At 41.5% G+C, this 17,492-nt stretch overlaps 1 protein-coding gene across 3 annotated transcripts in view; it reads right to left on the bottom strand.

The window, feature by feature from the left end:
• CCDC83 (coiled-coil domain containing 83) overlaps positions 1–17,492 on the bottom strand; it is a 67,338-nt gene that overhangs the window by 27,651 nt on the left and 22,195 nt on the right. For all 3 annotated transcript variants that reach the window (XM_017850915.1, XM_017850914.1, XM_017850916.1), the window contains exons 4-5: positions 12,998–13,160; positions 9,338–9,505 (exon numbers count right to left, since the gene is read on the bottom strand). In XM_017850915.1, the coding sequence (XP_017706404.1) occupies positions 9,338–9,505; positions 12,998–13,160 (331 nt within the window). The remainder of the gene's footprint in view (positions 1–9,337; positions 9,506–12,997; positions 13,161–17,492) is intronic.

Below are 17,492 nucleotides of genomic sequence, written 5' to 3'. Positions count from 1 at the left end.
AAAAAAAAAAAAAAAAAAAAGAAAAGAAAATTAAAAGCCTTATCAAGGCTGATTCTAGGTAAAACTATGACGTCAGTAAATTTTATTTTCCATCATCCTCAGTTCTCCTTTCTACACATTTTTTTTTCTTCTGAATTTTCAGGGTACATTTTTACTGAAGAATCTAGTTCCTCCAGTTGGAAGATAGACTCTAAGAATTTACTAATACGTTAATGTGAATTAGTTTAAGATCTCTTACACAAGAACATTTGTATTTTCAAAGGACTCTCTCTCCAAAGGCAGAATTTCAAACAATTTAGCATTTGTGTGGCAGTCTACCCTTCATACACACAACTTACTACTCCACAACAGAAATATGAAGACTTTATTATCTATTCAAGTAGCATTCTGTCTGACTCCATCTAACTAGATTTCCACTATTCTTGGCATGTGTTTCCTGGGGCAGGAAAGACAGAACGAGGAGAGGAGAATAGGGAGGGAGTAAGGGGGCTGAGAAAGTTGATAGACCTGGTCATAAGTTAGGCTCAGGTGAGAAAGACAGACAGAAAATGAAGCACAGGATTCTCTGTCCTCTCAAGATTTTTGTATGCTCACAAATGTCATTATTGAGAGAGCAAAGAATCATAAAATTTTAGGCCTTGAAAGATGCTTGGAGATCATGTAATCAATATTCCTTCTTAAGGACTATGAGACACTGTGACAGCAAGGCTGCTTTAAAGAATGGAGAATAAGAAAGCTGGACAGATGAGTCCAATTTGTTCATTCCTTTTTTCAACAAATAACTATCAAGTTCTTTCTGTATGCCAAACAGTGTGTAAGACACTGCAAATATTACTGGTTAAGACAGAAAAAAACCCTGTCCTTGTGATATGTACATTCTAATGGGGAAGCGAGATCATAAATAAGTAAACAGGTAAATAAATAATATTTCAGGTGGTGATGTGTGTGAGGAAGAAAAACTAAAATTCTCAATTTTAGATCGGGTGATCAGAGAAAGCTTTTTTTGAGGAGGTAATCAGGGACTGAGTTAGGTAGTCAGTAATGTGAAAAATGAGGAAACTGTACTACTCCAAATGAGTTAATCTGAGAATAATCAAGGTTAGTTGTGTTTTATTAGTTCCGTGTTATATGTTCCCATTAGTTGTGCTTTATTTATATAACATAGGTGGACAATTATTTGGAATTCAGAAAGTATTTTCCCATACAAATGATGTTGAAAATCATGGCTGCTAGATTTCTGGACAGATTCAGAGGCTCACTAAACTTATTCTACAGCTAAACAACAGTATTGTACTAACAGTACTATAGAACCTTATTTCCATTTAGGACAGCAGTCCCCAACCTTTTCTGCATGAGGAACTGTTTTCGTGGAAGACAATTTTTCCCCACATTGGGTGGGAAAGGGGGATGGTTTTGGGATGATTCAAGTGCATTACATATGCACTTTATTTCTATTATTATTATATTGTAATATATAATGAAATAATTATACAACTCACCATAACGTGGAATCAGTGGGAGCCCTGAGCTTGTTTTCTTGTACCTAGATGGTCCCATCTGGGGGTGATGGGAGACAGTGACAGATCATTAGACATTAGATTCTCATAAGGAGCATGCAACCTAGATCCCTCACATGTGCAGTTCACAATAGGGTTCACGCTCCTAAAAGAATCTAATGTTGCTGCTGATCTGACAGGAGGCGGAGCTCAGGCAGTTATGCAAGTGATGCAGAGTGGCTGTAAATACAGATGAAGCTTCACTTGCTTGTCCACTGTTCACCTCCTGCTGTGTGACCCGGTTCCTGACAGGCCACAGACTAATATTGGTCTGTGGCCTCGGGGGTTGGGGACCCCTGACTTAGGGCATTGTTTCAAAGGGAAACAGATTCAGCCAAAGCAGAACCCTCAGGGATTTTATGCTGTAGGGAAGGACATCTGCAGGTCTGGTCTTTCAATTGACCAGGAGCCCAACTAAGGCAGCTACCACCGGAACTCTGGCCAGAGAGCTGGGCAAGAGTTATTCAGCCCTCATCTATACTTTGTACTAGCATAGCAGTTTCTCCTATTAGATGAAATTGCTAAGAGCAGAAAGTAAACATTTCTCTTCCATATATTTTCATTACTGTATCCCTGGGACACAATACATGCCAAAAAATACTTTGAAGAAAATCAAACTTGGCAAACTGCAAGTCTTTGGTGGGCAGTGATCTGAGGCTTCAGCACCAGAAAGCAAATATTGGCTCTTCTCCTTCTCTGGCAGCTTTGGTGGGGAAGGGAAGAGGGAGTAGAGAGAGAGAAAAGGAGCATTCTCCTAACTTGTGGGGTGGCCAGAAAAGGTGGTCAGGAGAGGGCAGTTTCTGCCTCTAATAGAGATGGACTAGAGTGAGGCAGTAGTTCATAAGGAAGAATTCATTAGGTTTTTGGAGTTAGTCTAATTTGACATCTAGAGAATAAGAAGTGGAAGGCTTTATTATTCCAACCTACATATTCCCGTTTATACAGCCTGCATTTTTCTTACTTATTTGAACTAATCTCATGAATATTTTAATCCTTCCAAACTCATTTTCTGATGGAATTTCTTTTTTCAATTCACTCCAGCCCATCAGCTTAATGCTGGTTATTTATTTGAACTTCTACCCTACAAAACACAATAATCAATCTAAAAGTTGCAATGGATCAGGAGCATAATGGATTTTACATTCTTAGCATCTAAAAGAAACCATAAAACCTGGAGCTTGATAACATGAAATATTAATTCTTTGCTATAAATAATTTAAAAACAGATTATCAAATATACTCTGACTAAAGATGTAGCTTTTCGATTGCCTTATTAATACTGAAAAGCAATGTTCATATTTGATTCTCTTCCAACTTCCATATAAAATTGTATGGACCATTTTTCTTCTTAAAAACACAGTACTCAGCACAAGGGTGAATGTGAGAATCTCATTGTTACCCTTTGTGATTCAGATGATGCTTCTGGTAACAATCATTTATTGGTGAATGCAGCCAAAGAAAGTAGGGGCATGTAAAAGTCTCCTTGTAAAAGCTCCAGACACTGCAAATGGGAGCTTGGGAGATTAGTACTGTGCAGAAGACTCCTTGCTTCTCAGACATCCCATCTAATGGGGTCCCTTCCCAGAAGCTGACCCCAAACTGTATTGGCTAAAGTTTGCTTTGCACTGTTGCACCTTTCCTGCTGTGTCTGGCTCTGCTTTGGTTTACTCCTCCATGGCCTGTTGAGAACTTTGTTATCTACTCTTCTCTGACTTCTGGGGTCACATAGCTCCATTGTGGTGACCCTCTCCTGTGGCAGTGGCCTCTTCTCAGCCCCTTTTGGAGCAAACTGAGCAGGAGCTAGCAGAAACACTGGCCAGGTAGTAATCTCTTTAGAGCCGCCCCAACTCACTGAATCAGATTCAGGGGACTATTTGAAGCAGATGGATTTGGGGCCTAACACATCTCGGTTCAAATTCCTGTTCCATTTGTTACTAACATTGTGAGTTTGGTTAAGGCAGTTAACTTCTCTGGGCCTCTGTTTTCTTATCGTTAAGCTGGCCTAATTATATCTAACTCAACGGAACTTGTAAGGATTAGACAAGACATGGATAAGCAGATGCTAGAAATGTGAGTCCTCTTGGAGATCACCTAGGGACTCTGATTTTATAGGCAAGAAAAGTAACATTCAAAGAAGCAATGTTACTTTTTTGTAAGGAGTCTTGAAACTAATTTTAAAAATTTTGCTGTTAGTGTACAAAGAACTCTTAAGAATCCCTGTCCTGTGCCCCAGTAAAGGACAAAAATAAAAATGCTGTGTGACTGTAGTTATCTAATGACTTGTAATAACCTCTCACCTTCTGTATTCCTGGGCTTAATCTAAGGTTCCTTTTCCTTTTATTGAGGAGAAGTAGTCTTGGCCTGGATGTGTTAGTGACTTTTCTATACTGGTATCCCAATATCCCATTCTAGCTAAAGTTCAGGGAAGCAGATCTAAGTGTTTTCTGCTCCCACCCCTGGGTTTCAGGGGAGGCTGCTGAATAAGGCAGGTGACTGAGGAACAGTTTGTGCCGGGGCTGACTGGTGACCCATGAGGTGGCATGGACAAAGGCTGTTGGTCATCTTTGATGAGGTGGATGATGGCACCAGCTGTCTTTAGAACTGGGCTGGAGAATACTGCAAGAACTGTTTTGTGGGAAGTAGAAGAGAAGGGGGACAGGTATGCAGAGCAAAGCAGAGGCGTCAATGAGAGGGACAGTCACAGATCAGGGGAGAGAAATGTCGGGAGAAGCCATGCCTAGAACCACCGCTGATATTATTCTGTCTTCAGTCTTCCCTTTCCTATTTGTGTTACAGCCAACAAGCATTACTGTTGGGAAGTCAAGCAACTTAATTTTTGTCTCTCTCCTTTAAAACTCATACTGTGAGGCTATTGACTTCTGCTCAATAAAATATATGGTAAATCCTATGACTTCTGGTTTCTTTGTGGTAACAAAAGGTCCTCCAACAAGTAATTAATATGTCCAGAATATTGGAACAATTTAAACTTCTTTCAAAGTTATGCCAATCCCCCTTCCTAACTTGGGCCTGCTGCCATTTCCTCTGCCTTGAGCTTCTGTGATTCCTCTCTCAGTGCTGAAGGAAAGAGGGGAGTATGGAAAACGGTAAGAAAGCTCTCACTTGACTAATGCTATCTCAAGCTCATGTCCACTTTCGGGACCTAGATGGCATTTAAGGCTGATGCATTGTCTCATGGGAGTGTTTTAGTAGGTTCTTTGGAGGACAAGCTTCCCATTTCAAATGCTATTTCATCTGCATTCCCTTGATCCAGGGCAAGTACTGTCCTTAGAAGTTGGTAACAACTTTTCTGTTGGTCTCTGGTTTTCAATTCTGCACTCCTCCCACACAAACAAAATCCCTATTTTTCTGTTGGGGACCTGTCACCAGCCCCCAACACCCTAGTCAGCTGTCTCAGGCAAGATTTCACATGACTGTTCCCCAACACTCTCTCATAACAAGTCGACAAGAGACACTCCTCCATTCTTTGCCCTGACAAACTCGGGAGTGCAGGCCCAGCCCCAGGGCAGCAGCCATCTCTTTTGTGTTCTGCTGTCAGCGCGGTTAGCTCCTCAGCCATGTATTCCCTAGATTTCTCAGGGATGAGTCATAAACTAGACCTGAATGCCCAAACTACAGGGGACACATACTGAACCATCTGAGAAATCTCTCTGAAGACCTTTCACCCAGATTTGAGATGGAGGATGAATTACCTTTTACCTACTCCTTGGTGGGAGAAAGAGTAGGACTGATAGCACACCAAGAGCTCTTTCCAAAAGTTGTCCCCTAATTTCTAACAACCTTTTCCTCTCTAACTTCTTGTATAGACTGGAATTCGATGGTCAAAGGTGTGAAACTGGTTTTCTTCTTCATCAAATTGCAAATCTATGTGGCGGTATCTCATTTCATTTTGCCACTTCATTGTAAACTGAGACTTTAAAAAGTTATAATATCCTGTTTCACTTACAGCAACCTCCCAGCGCCCAACAATAGCCTGAGTCTATCTCTGTTCTTTGCATATAAAGCAGCCTAACTAACACAAACCCCATAATCATTGGAGGAGAATTCCAGGAAAATCATGAAAAAAGGAAGCCTGTGTAGAAGGTAGGAGAAAAAGAGGGGATGATGGTAGTAAGCCTTCAGATAGATTGATTTAAGAGTCTTGCTCATATTCATTGTGTCCAGTTAGTGGTTCCCAATATGTTTTAATAGTTCCCCTGGTGGAGTGGCTGCTGCTACCTGGATGGTTAAGAGAAGTCCCTAAAACTAATGGAAAATAATACAAGACCATAACAACCATTTTCTTATGGCTGCGCCCCATGGCTTGACCAGCAAGTAATTCAATATATAAATGTTTTTACCACCCCAAAGTTGAATACAACCACATGAAAATTTAAAGTCAAAGAAATCATCCTAGTTAATAATTAATTCATTAATTTAAGACAAGGTCTCTGTCGCCCAGACTGGAGTGCAGTGGTGCAATCTTGGCTCACTGCAACCTCTGCCTACTGGGCTCAGGTGATCCTCCCACCTAAGCCTCCCAAGTAGCTGAAACTGCAGGTGTGCGACACCACACCCAGCTAACTTTTGTATTTTTGGTAGAGATGGAGTTTCACCCTGTTGCCCAGGCTTGTCTCTAACCCCTGAGCTCAGGTGACCCACCCACTGTGGACTCCCCAAAATGCTGTGATTACAGGCGTGAGACACCATGCCTGGCCCAATCATCCAAACTTCTGATCAAGATAATGGGTTAAGTTTATATGAGAAGATCACTTTTCCTACTTTAAAAATGTAAAATAAATACTGGCTAAAATATTTAAAAATTTGGAAACTACCAGAACAATAACTTTTAAAAGTATTCTGCTGGTTAACAAATGCGTAGGCAGATCAGTGAATCAGAATAGAGAGTAGAGAAAAAGATTCAGATATATATGAGGAATTAAAGTATAATAAAGTTAGCACTTCAAATCAGTACGATAAAAATTGATGATAAATGATGTTGGAACACCTGGAAAACCATTTGGTAAAAAAATGAAGTTGGATTGCACTCTCACACAAAAACAATGACTTAAATATGAAAACAAAACCATAAAAATTTTAGAATAAAATATTGGATAATTCATTCGTAATCTCATAAACATAAAATCAAAGACTGGTAAGTTGGGCACTTTAAAAGCACAACATTTCTTCATTAAAAAAACCCACAAACAAAAAAACTAATGACAAATGGGAAAATATTTGCAATTTATATCACAGTTAAACAGCTAATTTCTTTAAAATATAAAAAGTGCCAAAACACAATAGAAAAATGGGTGACATGTGAAAGTTCATGGAAAAGGAAATTCATACGGCTCTTGAAGTTATGAAAAGACACATTCAGTGTCACTTTTAATAAAAGAAATGGAAATTAAAACTACAATGAGATACCATTTTCTACCCATAAGACTGACAAAGAACAAAATTTGGATACCACCCCTGTTGTTGAAGATGTGGGAAAATAGGTATCCTCATGCATACTGGTAGAAGTACTACTTGGTACAACCTTTATGGAGGGCCACATTTATCACAGTAAAATAAACAGTCTGTTTCACACAACCATTTCTTTCAGAGACGCACATAAATGAAATGACATAAATACAAGAATATTTGTCACAGGACAACAAGGTATGTGTAAGGATAGTTATTGCAGCATTATTTGTAATAGTAAAAGACTAGAAACAACCTTAATGCTTATGTGTAAGAAACTGGTCAAAAAAATTATGGTTACCAGCCTGGGAAACACAGTGAGACCTCTACAAAAATAAATAAAATTAGCTAGATATGGTGGCACATGCCTGCTCTCCCAGCTACTCAGGAGGCTGAGTTGGGAGGATCGTTTGAGCCTGGGAAGTTGAGGCTGCAGTGAGCTGTGTTCACGCAACTGCACTTCAGCTTGAGTAACAGAGTGAGACCCTGTCTCGAAAAAAAAAAAAAGGGGACGGGTGCGGTGGCTCAAGCCTGTAATCCCAGCACTTTGGGAGGCCGAGACGGGCGGATCACAAGGTCAGGAGATCAAGACCATCCTGGCTAACACGGTGAAACCCTGTCTCTACTAAAACTACAAAAAACTAGCCGGGCGAGGTGGCAGGCGCCTGTAGTCCCAGCTACTCGGGAGGCTGAGGCAGGAGAATGGTGTGAGCCCGGGAAGCGGAGCTTGCAGTGAGCTGAGATCCAGCCACTGCACTCCAGCCTGGGCGACAGAGCGAGACTCCGTCTCCAAAAAAAAAAAAAAAAAAAAAAAAAAAAAAAAAAAAAAAAAAAAAAAATTTAAAAAAAAAAAGAAAAAAAAAAGGTACAATAAAACAATGCAACCACTGGAAGAATGAGGCAGTATTAAGATATACTGATTTAGAAGGATGTTCATATTGTTACATGAAAAGCAAGTGAGCCATCATATATATAGCATGCTATTTCTGATATATACATATATATATATATGTATATGCATAGAATATTTCTGACTGCTACATAAGAAACTGGTAATAGTGGGAGAGGATTTGAGTGGGGACAGAGGGAGTAGCAGGCTGGCACTCTCATTCTCTTTTCAGAAGAAGAACCTTTTGACAAATTGAAACTCTAAGCCCAGACTGATATGGGGCCAAGTTTACACGACCACTGTGGTGCAGAGGCCCTAAGCTGAGAAACTTACATACAAATTGGTCCACAAGCAGAAAGCCCTGACAGTGGAACGTGGGAACCACCCACAGGAACCCCTCCACAATGCAGGGCACTATTTCCAGCTGGGTCCTGGACTATCATCCACCCACAACAACTCTTTTGGGCCATATTTCCCCCATTAATTCTGTCCTATGACTCTTCTGTGTCTGGGTCTCTGGTGTTCTTTGAAGCCACTATGCTTGCCTCAGTAACAGACAGCTGGCCCTCATCGTGTCCAGATCCAGTTCTGGTAAGCTTCATTGCTCCTGATGGCATCCTACTCTATAGCCTCTCCACTTCTCATCTCATGTTTGTTCCCCAGTTTTTCCCTGGTTACAACTTAATTGACTTTGACATTTCTCCATGATGATTCTGGCTATCCAGTGTGGCTAATCTGACTTAGCTTGCCCCACGTGAATTCTCTTTCTAATATAACCTGGCCTCAGGACACTTCTATTTTGGTGGAATTGCCCCTGCCCCCAGTGTGGAAACATACAGACCCCATCCATTGAATGAAGCTTCTTTCTTCTTTTTTTGAGACAAAGTCTGCTCTGTCACCCAGGCTGGAGTGCAGTGGCACAATCACGACTCCCTACAGCCTTGACCCTGGGGCTCAACTGATCCTCCCATCTCAGCCTCTCAAGTAACTGGGGCTACAGGCACGAGCTACCACGCCCAACTGATTTTTAATTTTTTTTGTAGAGATATGGTCTCATTATGTTGTCCAGGCTGGTCTCAAACTTCTGGGCTCAAGCGATTCTCCAGCTTCAGGCTCCCAAAGTGTTGATATTACAGGCATGAGCCACCGCATCCAGCCAGAAACTTCTTTCTTAAAGTCAGTTGGTCACAGGGCTTCTCCACACCATGCCCCACCCGCCCATTTCTTTATTTCCCCTTCTCAGTTTCACAGGTGGTCCTGGGATCATTTTTCTGCTTCCTCCCTCCACCTTTACCCTTAGGCTCACAGCTGCTTGTGCTGACAGCAGAATAATGAATGATTCAGGGAGTACGCACTTTTTTCTTCCACCAATGTATGCCCTACTAAATATGTTTTTTATTAAACTTGAACTAGTTTTGTTGCAACTGACCTGACATTTTCTCTGCATTCTCTTTAACTGTGTTGATGTCATTTTGTAAGGAGGTAATGAGTTTAGCATGTCGTTCACTCCCTACATTCTTGTACTCCTCCCAATATTCCTTTTCACTGAGTTTCTCAAGAAATAGTTTCTCAGCATTACTTATTTGCATGCGCATATCTGTTGAAAAAAGACACTGTGTCATTTCTGTTTTCCTTGTAACCATTATATGTTGCAATCTGGTTTTAAGAAGTTAAGATCTGATATTAAAATACTGTTAACTCATAAATACTATTTGGTATCTAAAATTTAGGGAATTCTAAACTATTCAAACTATTGTTATCTATCTCTCCTGATTCAAAATCTAAGTAAAATTAAACTTCTGATTATAAAGTAGATGTGTGGTTTGAGGGTTGATTGAAATACATAATAGACAACCCATATGCCTAGGAAGCTGCAAGTTTACATCATTCCTGTGATAGCTTAATAAAGGTCCTATTTTGTATAGTGTATCATATGATATGTATTCTTTATTAGTAAATTGTCATTTTTCTGGCCATTATACCCTCTGAGCAAAAGTGATTTCAACTTGTGTCCTTCCCAGATCCTTGGCAACCATTTTTGTAAGTAAATTGTTTGATGCAGTCATCTAAACTTCATTTGTTTAGATTTCTCTTGTATGAAATAATAGCCTCTGATGGTCATACTAACATGTCTTCTCCCCCACCCTTTGGTAAAACCAGAGTAATAGGTAAGTTCCCAAGTTAAATATTGAACTATTTCAAGGATATAAACTTTGTTTGCTAAACATGATATTCTATTCAATCTTTAGGCCAAATATCATGTTGCTGAATATTTTTGAAAAAGAAGCATTACAAAAGAGTCAAGTACAACGAACTTAATGGCTGTTTGTCTCATCACCATACATCACCTTGTTTGAGAGTTCTTTGAAGGCAAGACTACGTTATATTCATCTCTGTAAATCCAGCACTTAGCACAGAGCCTGGCAATTAGTTGGTGCTCAATAAATGTCTGTTGAGTGACTGAAGCATTTCAATCAGGCCAGGGTGATATTCTTCAGTTCAGAGGTCCAGAAGGACTCAGGACTCATCTTTTTCCAAAGATGTACATGAGATACTAATTTTTTTTTTTTTTTTTTTGAGATGTGGTTTCACTCTGTTGCCCAGACTGGAGTGCAGTGGCATGATCTCGGCTCACTGCAACCTCCTCCCAGGTTCAAGTGATTCTCCTGCCCAGCCTCCCAAGTAGCTGAGATCACAGGCACCCACCAACACTCCCAGCTAATTTTTGTATTTTTAGTAGAGACAGCGTTTCACTATGTTGGCCAGGCTGGTCTCGAACTCCTGACCTCAGGCAATCTGCCCGCCTTGACCTCCCAAAGTGCTGGGATTACAGGCGTGAGCCACCGTGCCTGGCCACAAGATACTATATTTAAAATCTCTTAACAAATGGTGCTTGTTATTTTCATTAAACAATTATTAATACTACTATAACCTAGATGGGTAGTTGTTCTCTCATTCGAGCAGACTGCTACTGTCTAAGGCCTGTGCCCCATTTGGCCTTTGAAGGGAGGGTTGGTAGATGTCACTGAAGATTGTAAAAGGGAGAAGGATGTAGTGGCTGTTTTTCTACTTAGAAGCTTTTCCCTTCCCTTCTAGTAACACACACGCCCCAGAGATTTTTGTTTGTTTAAGCTGAGATCTGACAGCATATGAGGCCTTGCATCCAGGTGAGAAGCACTCTGTCTCTCTGTGTTAAGTGATGTGAAAAGACTAACATCTCCTTTATGCTTAGGCTAGTTTGAGTTGGATTTTTTATCCTTGCAACTGAAAGAGTCCTTACTAAAAGTTGGATGAAAAGGGTTGCAGCAGTAGTTTTCAAACCTTACTGTGCATAGGAATCCTCCAGGATCTTGTCAGAATGCAGATTCTGATTCAGTAGGGCTGGGTGGGGCCTGGGAATTGGCATTCTAACAAGCTGACAGGTGAAGCACCTGCTGCTGCTTCACACCAAAATGAGTTGCAAGGGACTACCTGGGACATAAAGTGACTACTTTGGAAATGTTTTCCAGACACTTCTGTTCTCTTACTTTCCCTTTCTTCCTCCATGTCTGTGAGCTTCCTTTCTTCCCATACATGTCCAGTCCTCCTCTACTGTGCTTAGCCATGCAATGTGGCCCAGTCTTGTATGACACATCCCCATGCTCAGCCCAAGCCATAAACAGGCACATCTCAACTAACTGGGCCCATTCCTTTAGAAGGCAGTTTAACGAGTATGCCTGAGCATCCTTTGGGGTCTCACTCCCATCTCAAGGGACTTACTAAAGTATTCCTTCCAAACGTAAGCAGAACTCTCTTGGAAAGAAGTCGTGCAAAATATACTATCTACCATGTCATGACATTCCTATTGCCAATGAAGAGACTTGGGTAGGAGGAGGTCTATGGGAACAGTTTTGAACTCCCCTAAAAATGAAACTTGCCTGTTGATGTTTGGTCTTGTAAATGATTTCACTCAAAACAACAAATATCTATTGAGTGGAGAGTCTGCTTTGTGCAAAGTGCTCAGCTAAGTAGGCACTTGGAGAAATCCAGAAATACGTGGATTTCCTAAGGGCTAACAAATGATAGCACTTAGGTCTCTTTCTTGTGTTTTCCAGCTTCCTAGCAGGGATGTTATTTATGGAGGTTTTGGAAAAAGTGGTCCTAGAAATCTTAGCAGTAAGTTTAGAATGAAGGAATAGGAATTTCAAAATGAGTATGTCAGAACTGCATGATTTACCCTCAGTACCACGATATTTCCTAAGCCTACAACAAGAGTATGCCCTGCGTCTTTCATTGCCTGCACCTAGTGTCATTACTACCCATGTTCTCCAAACTTCCCCTTTCCCAACTCTAATCCCTATTTCCCCCTAATGGGGTGCTTGGCTCCCTTAGAGATATTGGGGGAAACACTTTTCATGGTTATATTCGCCTTATCATTCCCAAATCTAAACTGAAGCTGAAGCCAATGAAACCACCAAACAACAGAATTAAAAAAGAAAAAGAAAAAGAATAAAATCCTACTAAGAGTAATGGTGTTTAACAGGATACTGTCCTGTTGTAAGAGTCAGATGAGGCCAGGCATGGTGGCTCATGCCTGTAATCCCAGAACTTTGGGAGACTAAGGTGGGACTATCCCTTGAGCCTAGGAGTTCAAGACCAGCCTGGGCAACATAGCAAGACCTCATCTCTACAAAAAAGGAACAAAATTCCCAGGCATGGTGGTGTGCACCTGGAGTCCCAGCTACTTGGGAGGCTGAGGTGGGAGGACTGCATGAGCCCGGGAGGTTAAGATTGCAGTAAGCTGATTGCACCACTGTGCTCCAGCCCTGGGTGACTGAAGTATACCCTATCTCAAAAAACAGTCAGATAAATTTCATCAGTTTTTGATCACTATCCTTCTTCCACCTCCTTGTTTGGCTTAATTACCTCTACCCACTTTATTATTTCCCTCTCCTGCCCATTTACCTACATGTGTTTGTGGTTGTGGTGGTAATGATGCCATTTAAAATACACTCACAGCACTTTGAACATATTGGAAGAATAAAGCATTAATATATTCAAGAAATAACTTGGCACAATTCTATGATAGTTTTCTATGTTCCTAAATCACCTCTCAAGTTTTTTTCCTGGTCTCTTTCAAACTTCCATTTTTCCTTCATTGCTTCTTCAACATCCTCTCTTGTTACAACTGGCAATCCCTCTGCCTTCTCTTCACTCAGTTCTTTTAGTAGATGCCGTATGTGCCAAATCTGTTCTTCTTTTAAGCGGCTATTCTATCATGAAAATCAACAGTAATTCATGTTTGATCAACTATGCACACTGTTTTTCCTCAAAATAGAGTCAAGAAGCTCCCCGCCTTTGGGTGTCACAGGAAGCCAACTAGGAAGCCTGGACTTCTCCTTCCACCAGGCATGATGAGGTGGTATCCCTACTTCCGCTGGCAGAGCAATGCCAATAAAAGCTAGGTAAAACAGAAGATTACAAGTAAGATCTAGAGTCTTATGACATTATACAAAAATGTCCTACTAAGGTGGCTGACATCTTTTTTTTTTTTTAGAGATGAGTTCTTGCTACGTTGCTATGCTGCTCTGAAACTCCCTTGGCTTCTCAAAGTGCTGGAATTACAGGTATGAGCCAGCAAGCCTGGCCTATAACAAGAGATTCATGTTATTGGAGTATTAGAGGGAGAGAAAGAGGGCAGGACTGCAAAAGTACTCAAATAAATAATGGCTGGAAACTTCCCAAATTTCCAAGAGACATAAGCCTATGAATTCAAGAAGCTGAACATACCCCAAACAAGATAAGCAGAAAGAAATTCATGTTAAGACACATCATAATCAAACTTCTGAAAACTAAATACAAGGGAAAAGTCTTAAAAGCAGTCAGAGAAAAGCCACACCTTACCTATAGGGGAAAAAAAATTAGCGTACAGGGCATACCTAATTAGAATATCCAAAATCTGGGCAGCATGTAGTGGTTCATGTCTGTAATTCCAGTGCTTTGGGAGGCAGAGGTGGAGGGATTACTTGAGGCCAGGAGTCCAAGACAAGCCTGGACAACATAGTGAGACTCTGTCTCTACAAAAAATTTAAAATTTAGTCAGGCATGGTGGTGCCTGTAGTCTCAGCTACAGGCTGAGGGAGGCATTGCTTTAGCCCAGGAGTTTGAGGTTACAGTGAGCTATGATTGCACCACTGCACTCCAGGTTGGGTAACAGAGAAAGACCCGGTTTCAAAAAATAAAAATAAGAAAATTCAAAATCTGAAATGCTCTAAAATCTGAAACTTTTTTTTTTTTTTTTTTTAAGATGGAGTCTTGCTCTGTCACCCAGGCTGGAGTGCAGTGGTGTGATCTTCCTCACTGAAACCTCTGCCTCCCCGGTTCAAGTGATTCTCCTGCCTCAGCCTTCCAAGTAGCTGGGATTATAGGCACCCACCACCACACCCGGCTAATTTTTTTTTTTTTTTTTTTTGTATTTTTGGTAGAGATGGGATTTCACCATGTTGGCCAGGCTGGTCTCGAACTCCTGACCCCAGGTGATCCATCAGCCTTGGCCTCCCAAAGTGCTGGAATTACAGGCATGAGCCACTATGTCCAGTCTAAATTCTGAAACTTCTTGAGTACTAACATGATGCCACAGATGGAAAATAACACACCTGTTGTCATGTGACAGGTTGCAATCAAAATGCAGGCACGCCAAACACAGTTTATTCAACATCCCCAAGGGAAAAATAAAGTTAACTTCAGGGTATGTATATAAGGTATATATGCAACATAAATGAATTTCATGTTTAGACTTGAGTCCCACCCCCAAGATATATCATTCTGTATATGCAAATATTCCAAAATCTAAAAGAATCTGAAACTGGAAACACTTCTGGTCCCAAGCATTTCAGTTAAGGGGTACTCAAACTATGTCAGCACGTTTCATCAGAAACCATGCTAGCTAGGAGAAAGGTAATAGGAAGTGGCACATTATTTTTTGTGTGATGAAAGTAAAGAACTGTCAATCTAGAATGCTAGACCCAGTGAAAATATCTAACAAAACATGTATAGGACTTGCATAGTGAAAGCTAGAAAATGCTGTTTAAAAAAAAAATCAAGATCTGGGCCTGGCACAGTGGCTCCTGCCTGTAATCCCTGCACTTTGGGAGGCCAAGGCAGGTGAGTTGCTTGAGCTTAGGAGCTCAAGACTAGCCTGGGCAACATGGTGAAACCCTGTCTCTACAAAAAATTTAAAAATTAGCCAGTTGTGGTGGTCCACGACTGTAGTCCCAGCTACTTGGAAGGCTGAGGTGGGAGCCCAGAAGGTTGAGGTTGCAGTGAGCCATAATTGTGCCACTGCACTCAAGCCTGGGTGACTGAAGGAGATCCTGTCTCAATAAATAAATAAATTAAATAAAAATAAAACAAGATCTAAATAAATGGAGAAACATACCATGTTCATGGATTGGAAGACAGCATAGTAAAGATATCCCAATTTTGATATACAGCTTTAATATAATCCCTATGTAAAACTTAGTAAATTTTCTTTGGGTGGGGGGGCAAATATATACAAGATAATTCTAAAATTTATATGGGAAGACAAAGGAACCAGTATAGCTAAGATGATTTTGAAAAACAAGAATAAAGTAAGAGGAAATAATTTACCTTATTTCAACATGTATTATATAGCTATAGTAATCAAGACTATATGGTATAGACAGAGGGATAGGCATAGAGATCAACTGAAGAGAACAGAGAACTCAGAAACAGACCCACACAAGGTGGGGGGTGGTGGCTCACGCCTGTAATTCCAACACTTTGGGAGGCTGAGGCGGGCGGATCACTTGAGGTCAGCTTAAGTCTACTAAAATTATAAAATTAGCTGGGCATGGTGGCCAAATAGAACAGCTCCAGTCTACAGCTCCCAGCGTGAGTGTTGCAGAAGAGGGGCGTTTTCTGCATTTCCAGCTGAGGTACTGGGTTCATCTCACTGGGGCTTGTCAGATAGTGGGTGCAGGACAGACAGTGAGTGCAGCCCACCAAGCATGAGCTGAAGCTGGGCAAGGCATTGCCTCACCCAGGAAGTGCAAGGGGTCAGGGAATTCCCTTTCCTAGCCAAGGGAAGCTGTGAAAGATGGCACCTGGAAAATCGGGTCACTCCCGCCCTAATAATACTGCACTTTTCCAACGGTCTTAGCAAACGGCACACCAGGAGATTATATGCTGCACCTGGCTGGGAGGGTCCCACGCCCACGGAGCCTCACTCCCTACTAGCACAGCAGTCTGAGATTGAACTGCAAAGTGGCAGCCAGGCTGGGGGAGGGGCGCTCGCGATTGCTGAGGCTTGAGTAGGTAAACAAAGCAGCCAGGAAGCCCGAACTGGGTGGAGCCCACTACAGCTCAAGGAGGCCTGCCTGCCTCTGTAGACTCCACCTCTGGGGGCAGGGAATAGCCAAACAAAAGGCAGCAGAAATCTCTGCAGACTTAAATGTCCCTGTCTGACAGCTTTGAAGAGGGTAGTGGTTCTCCCAGCTCAGAGTTTGAGATCTGAGAATGGACAGACTGCCTCCTCAAGTGGGTCCCTGAACCCCGAGTAGCCTAACTGGGAGGTACCCCCCAGTGGGGGCAGACTGACACCCCACACAGGTGGGTACCCCTCTGAGACGAAGCTTCCAGAGGAACAATCAGGCAGCAACAGTTGCTGTTCAGCAGTATTCGCTGTTCTGCAGCCTCTGCTGCTGATACCCAGGCAAACAGGGTCTGGAGCGGACATGCAGCAAACTCCAACAGACCTGCAGCTGAGGGTCCTGACTGTTAGAAGGAAAACTAACAAACAGAAAGGATATCCACACCAAAACCCCATCTGTACGTCACCATCATCAAAGACCAAAGGTAGATGAAACCACAAAGATGGGGAAAAAACAGAGCAGAAAAGCTGGAAATTCTAAAAATCAGAGCACCTCTCCCCCTCCAAAGGAATGCAGTTCCTCGCCAGCAACGGAACAAAGCTGCAAGGAAAATGACTTTGATGAGTTGAGAGAAGAAGGCTTCAGACGATCAAAATTCTCTGAGCTAAAGGAGGAAGTTCGAACCCATCGCAAAAAAGCTAAAAACCTTGAAAAAAGAATAAACAAATGGCTAACTAGAACAAAGAGCGTAAAAAAGACCTTAAATGACCTGATGGAACTGAAAACCATGGCATGAGAACTACGTGATGCATGCACAAGATTCAGTAGCTGATTCGATCAACTGGAAGAAAGGGTATTGGTGATTGAAGATCAAATGAATGAATTGAAGCAAGAAGAGAAGTTTAGAGAAAAAAAGAGTAAAAAGAAACAAACAAAGCCTCCAAGAAATATGGGACTATGTGAAAAGACCAAATCTACATCTGATTGGAGTGCCTGAAAGTGATGGGGAGAATGGAACCGAGTTGGAAAACACTCTTCAGGATATTATCCAGGAGAACTTCCCCAACCTAGCAAGGCAGGCCAACGTTCAAATTCAGGAAATACAGATAATGCCACAAAGATACTCCTCGAGAAGAGCAACTACAAGACACATAATTGTCAGATTCACCAAAGTTGAAATGAAGGAAAAAATGTTAAGGGCAGCCAGAGAGA

Source organism: Rhinopithecus bieti, unplaced genomic scaffold (genome assembly GCF_001698545.2).
Source record: "Rhinopithecus bieti isolate Rb0 unplaced genomic scaffold, ASM169854v2 scaffold_30846, whole genome shotgun sequence".
Lineage (NCBI taxonomy): Eukaryota > Metazoa > Chordata > Mammalia > Primates > Cercopithecidae > Rhinopithecus > Rhinopithecus bieti.
Note: the sequence above shows the minus strand (reverse complement) of the source record. Positions and strands in the feature narration are given on the sequence as shown.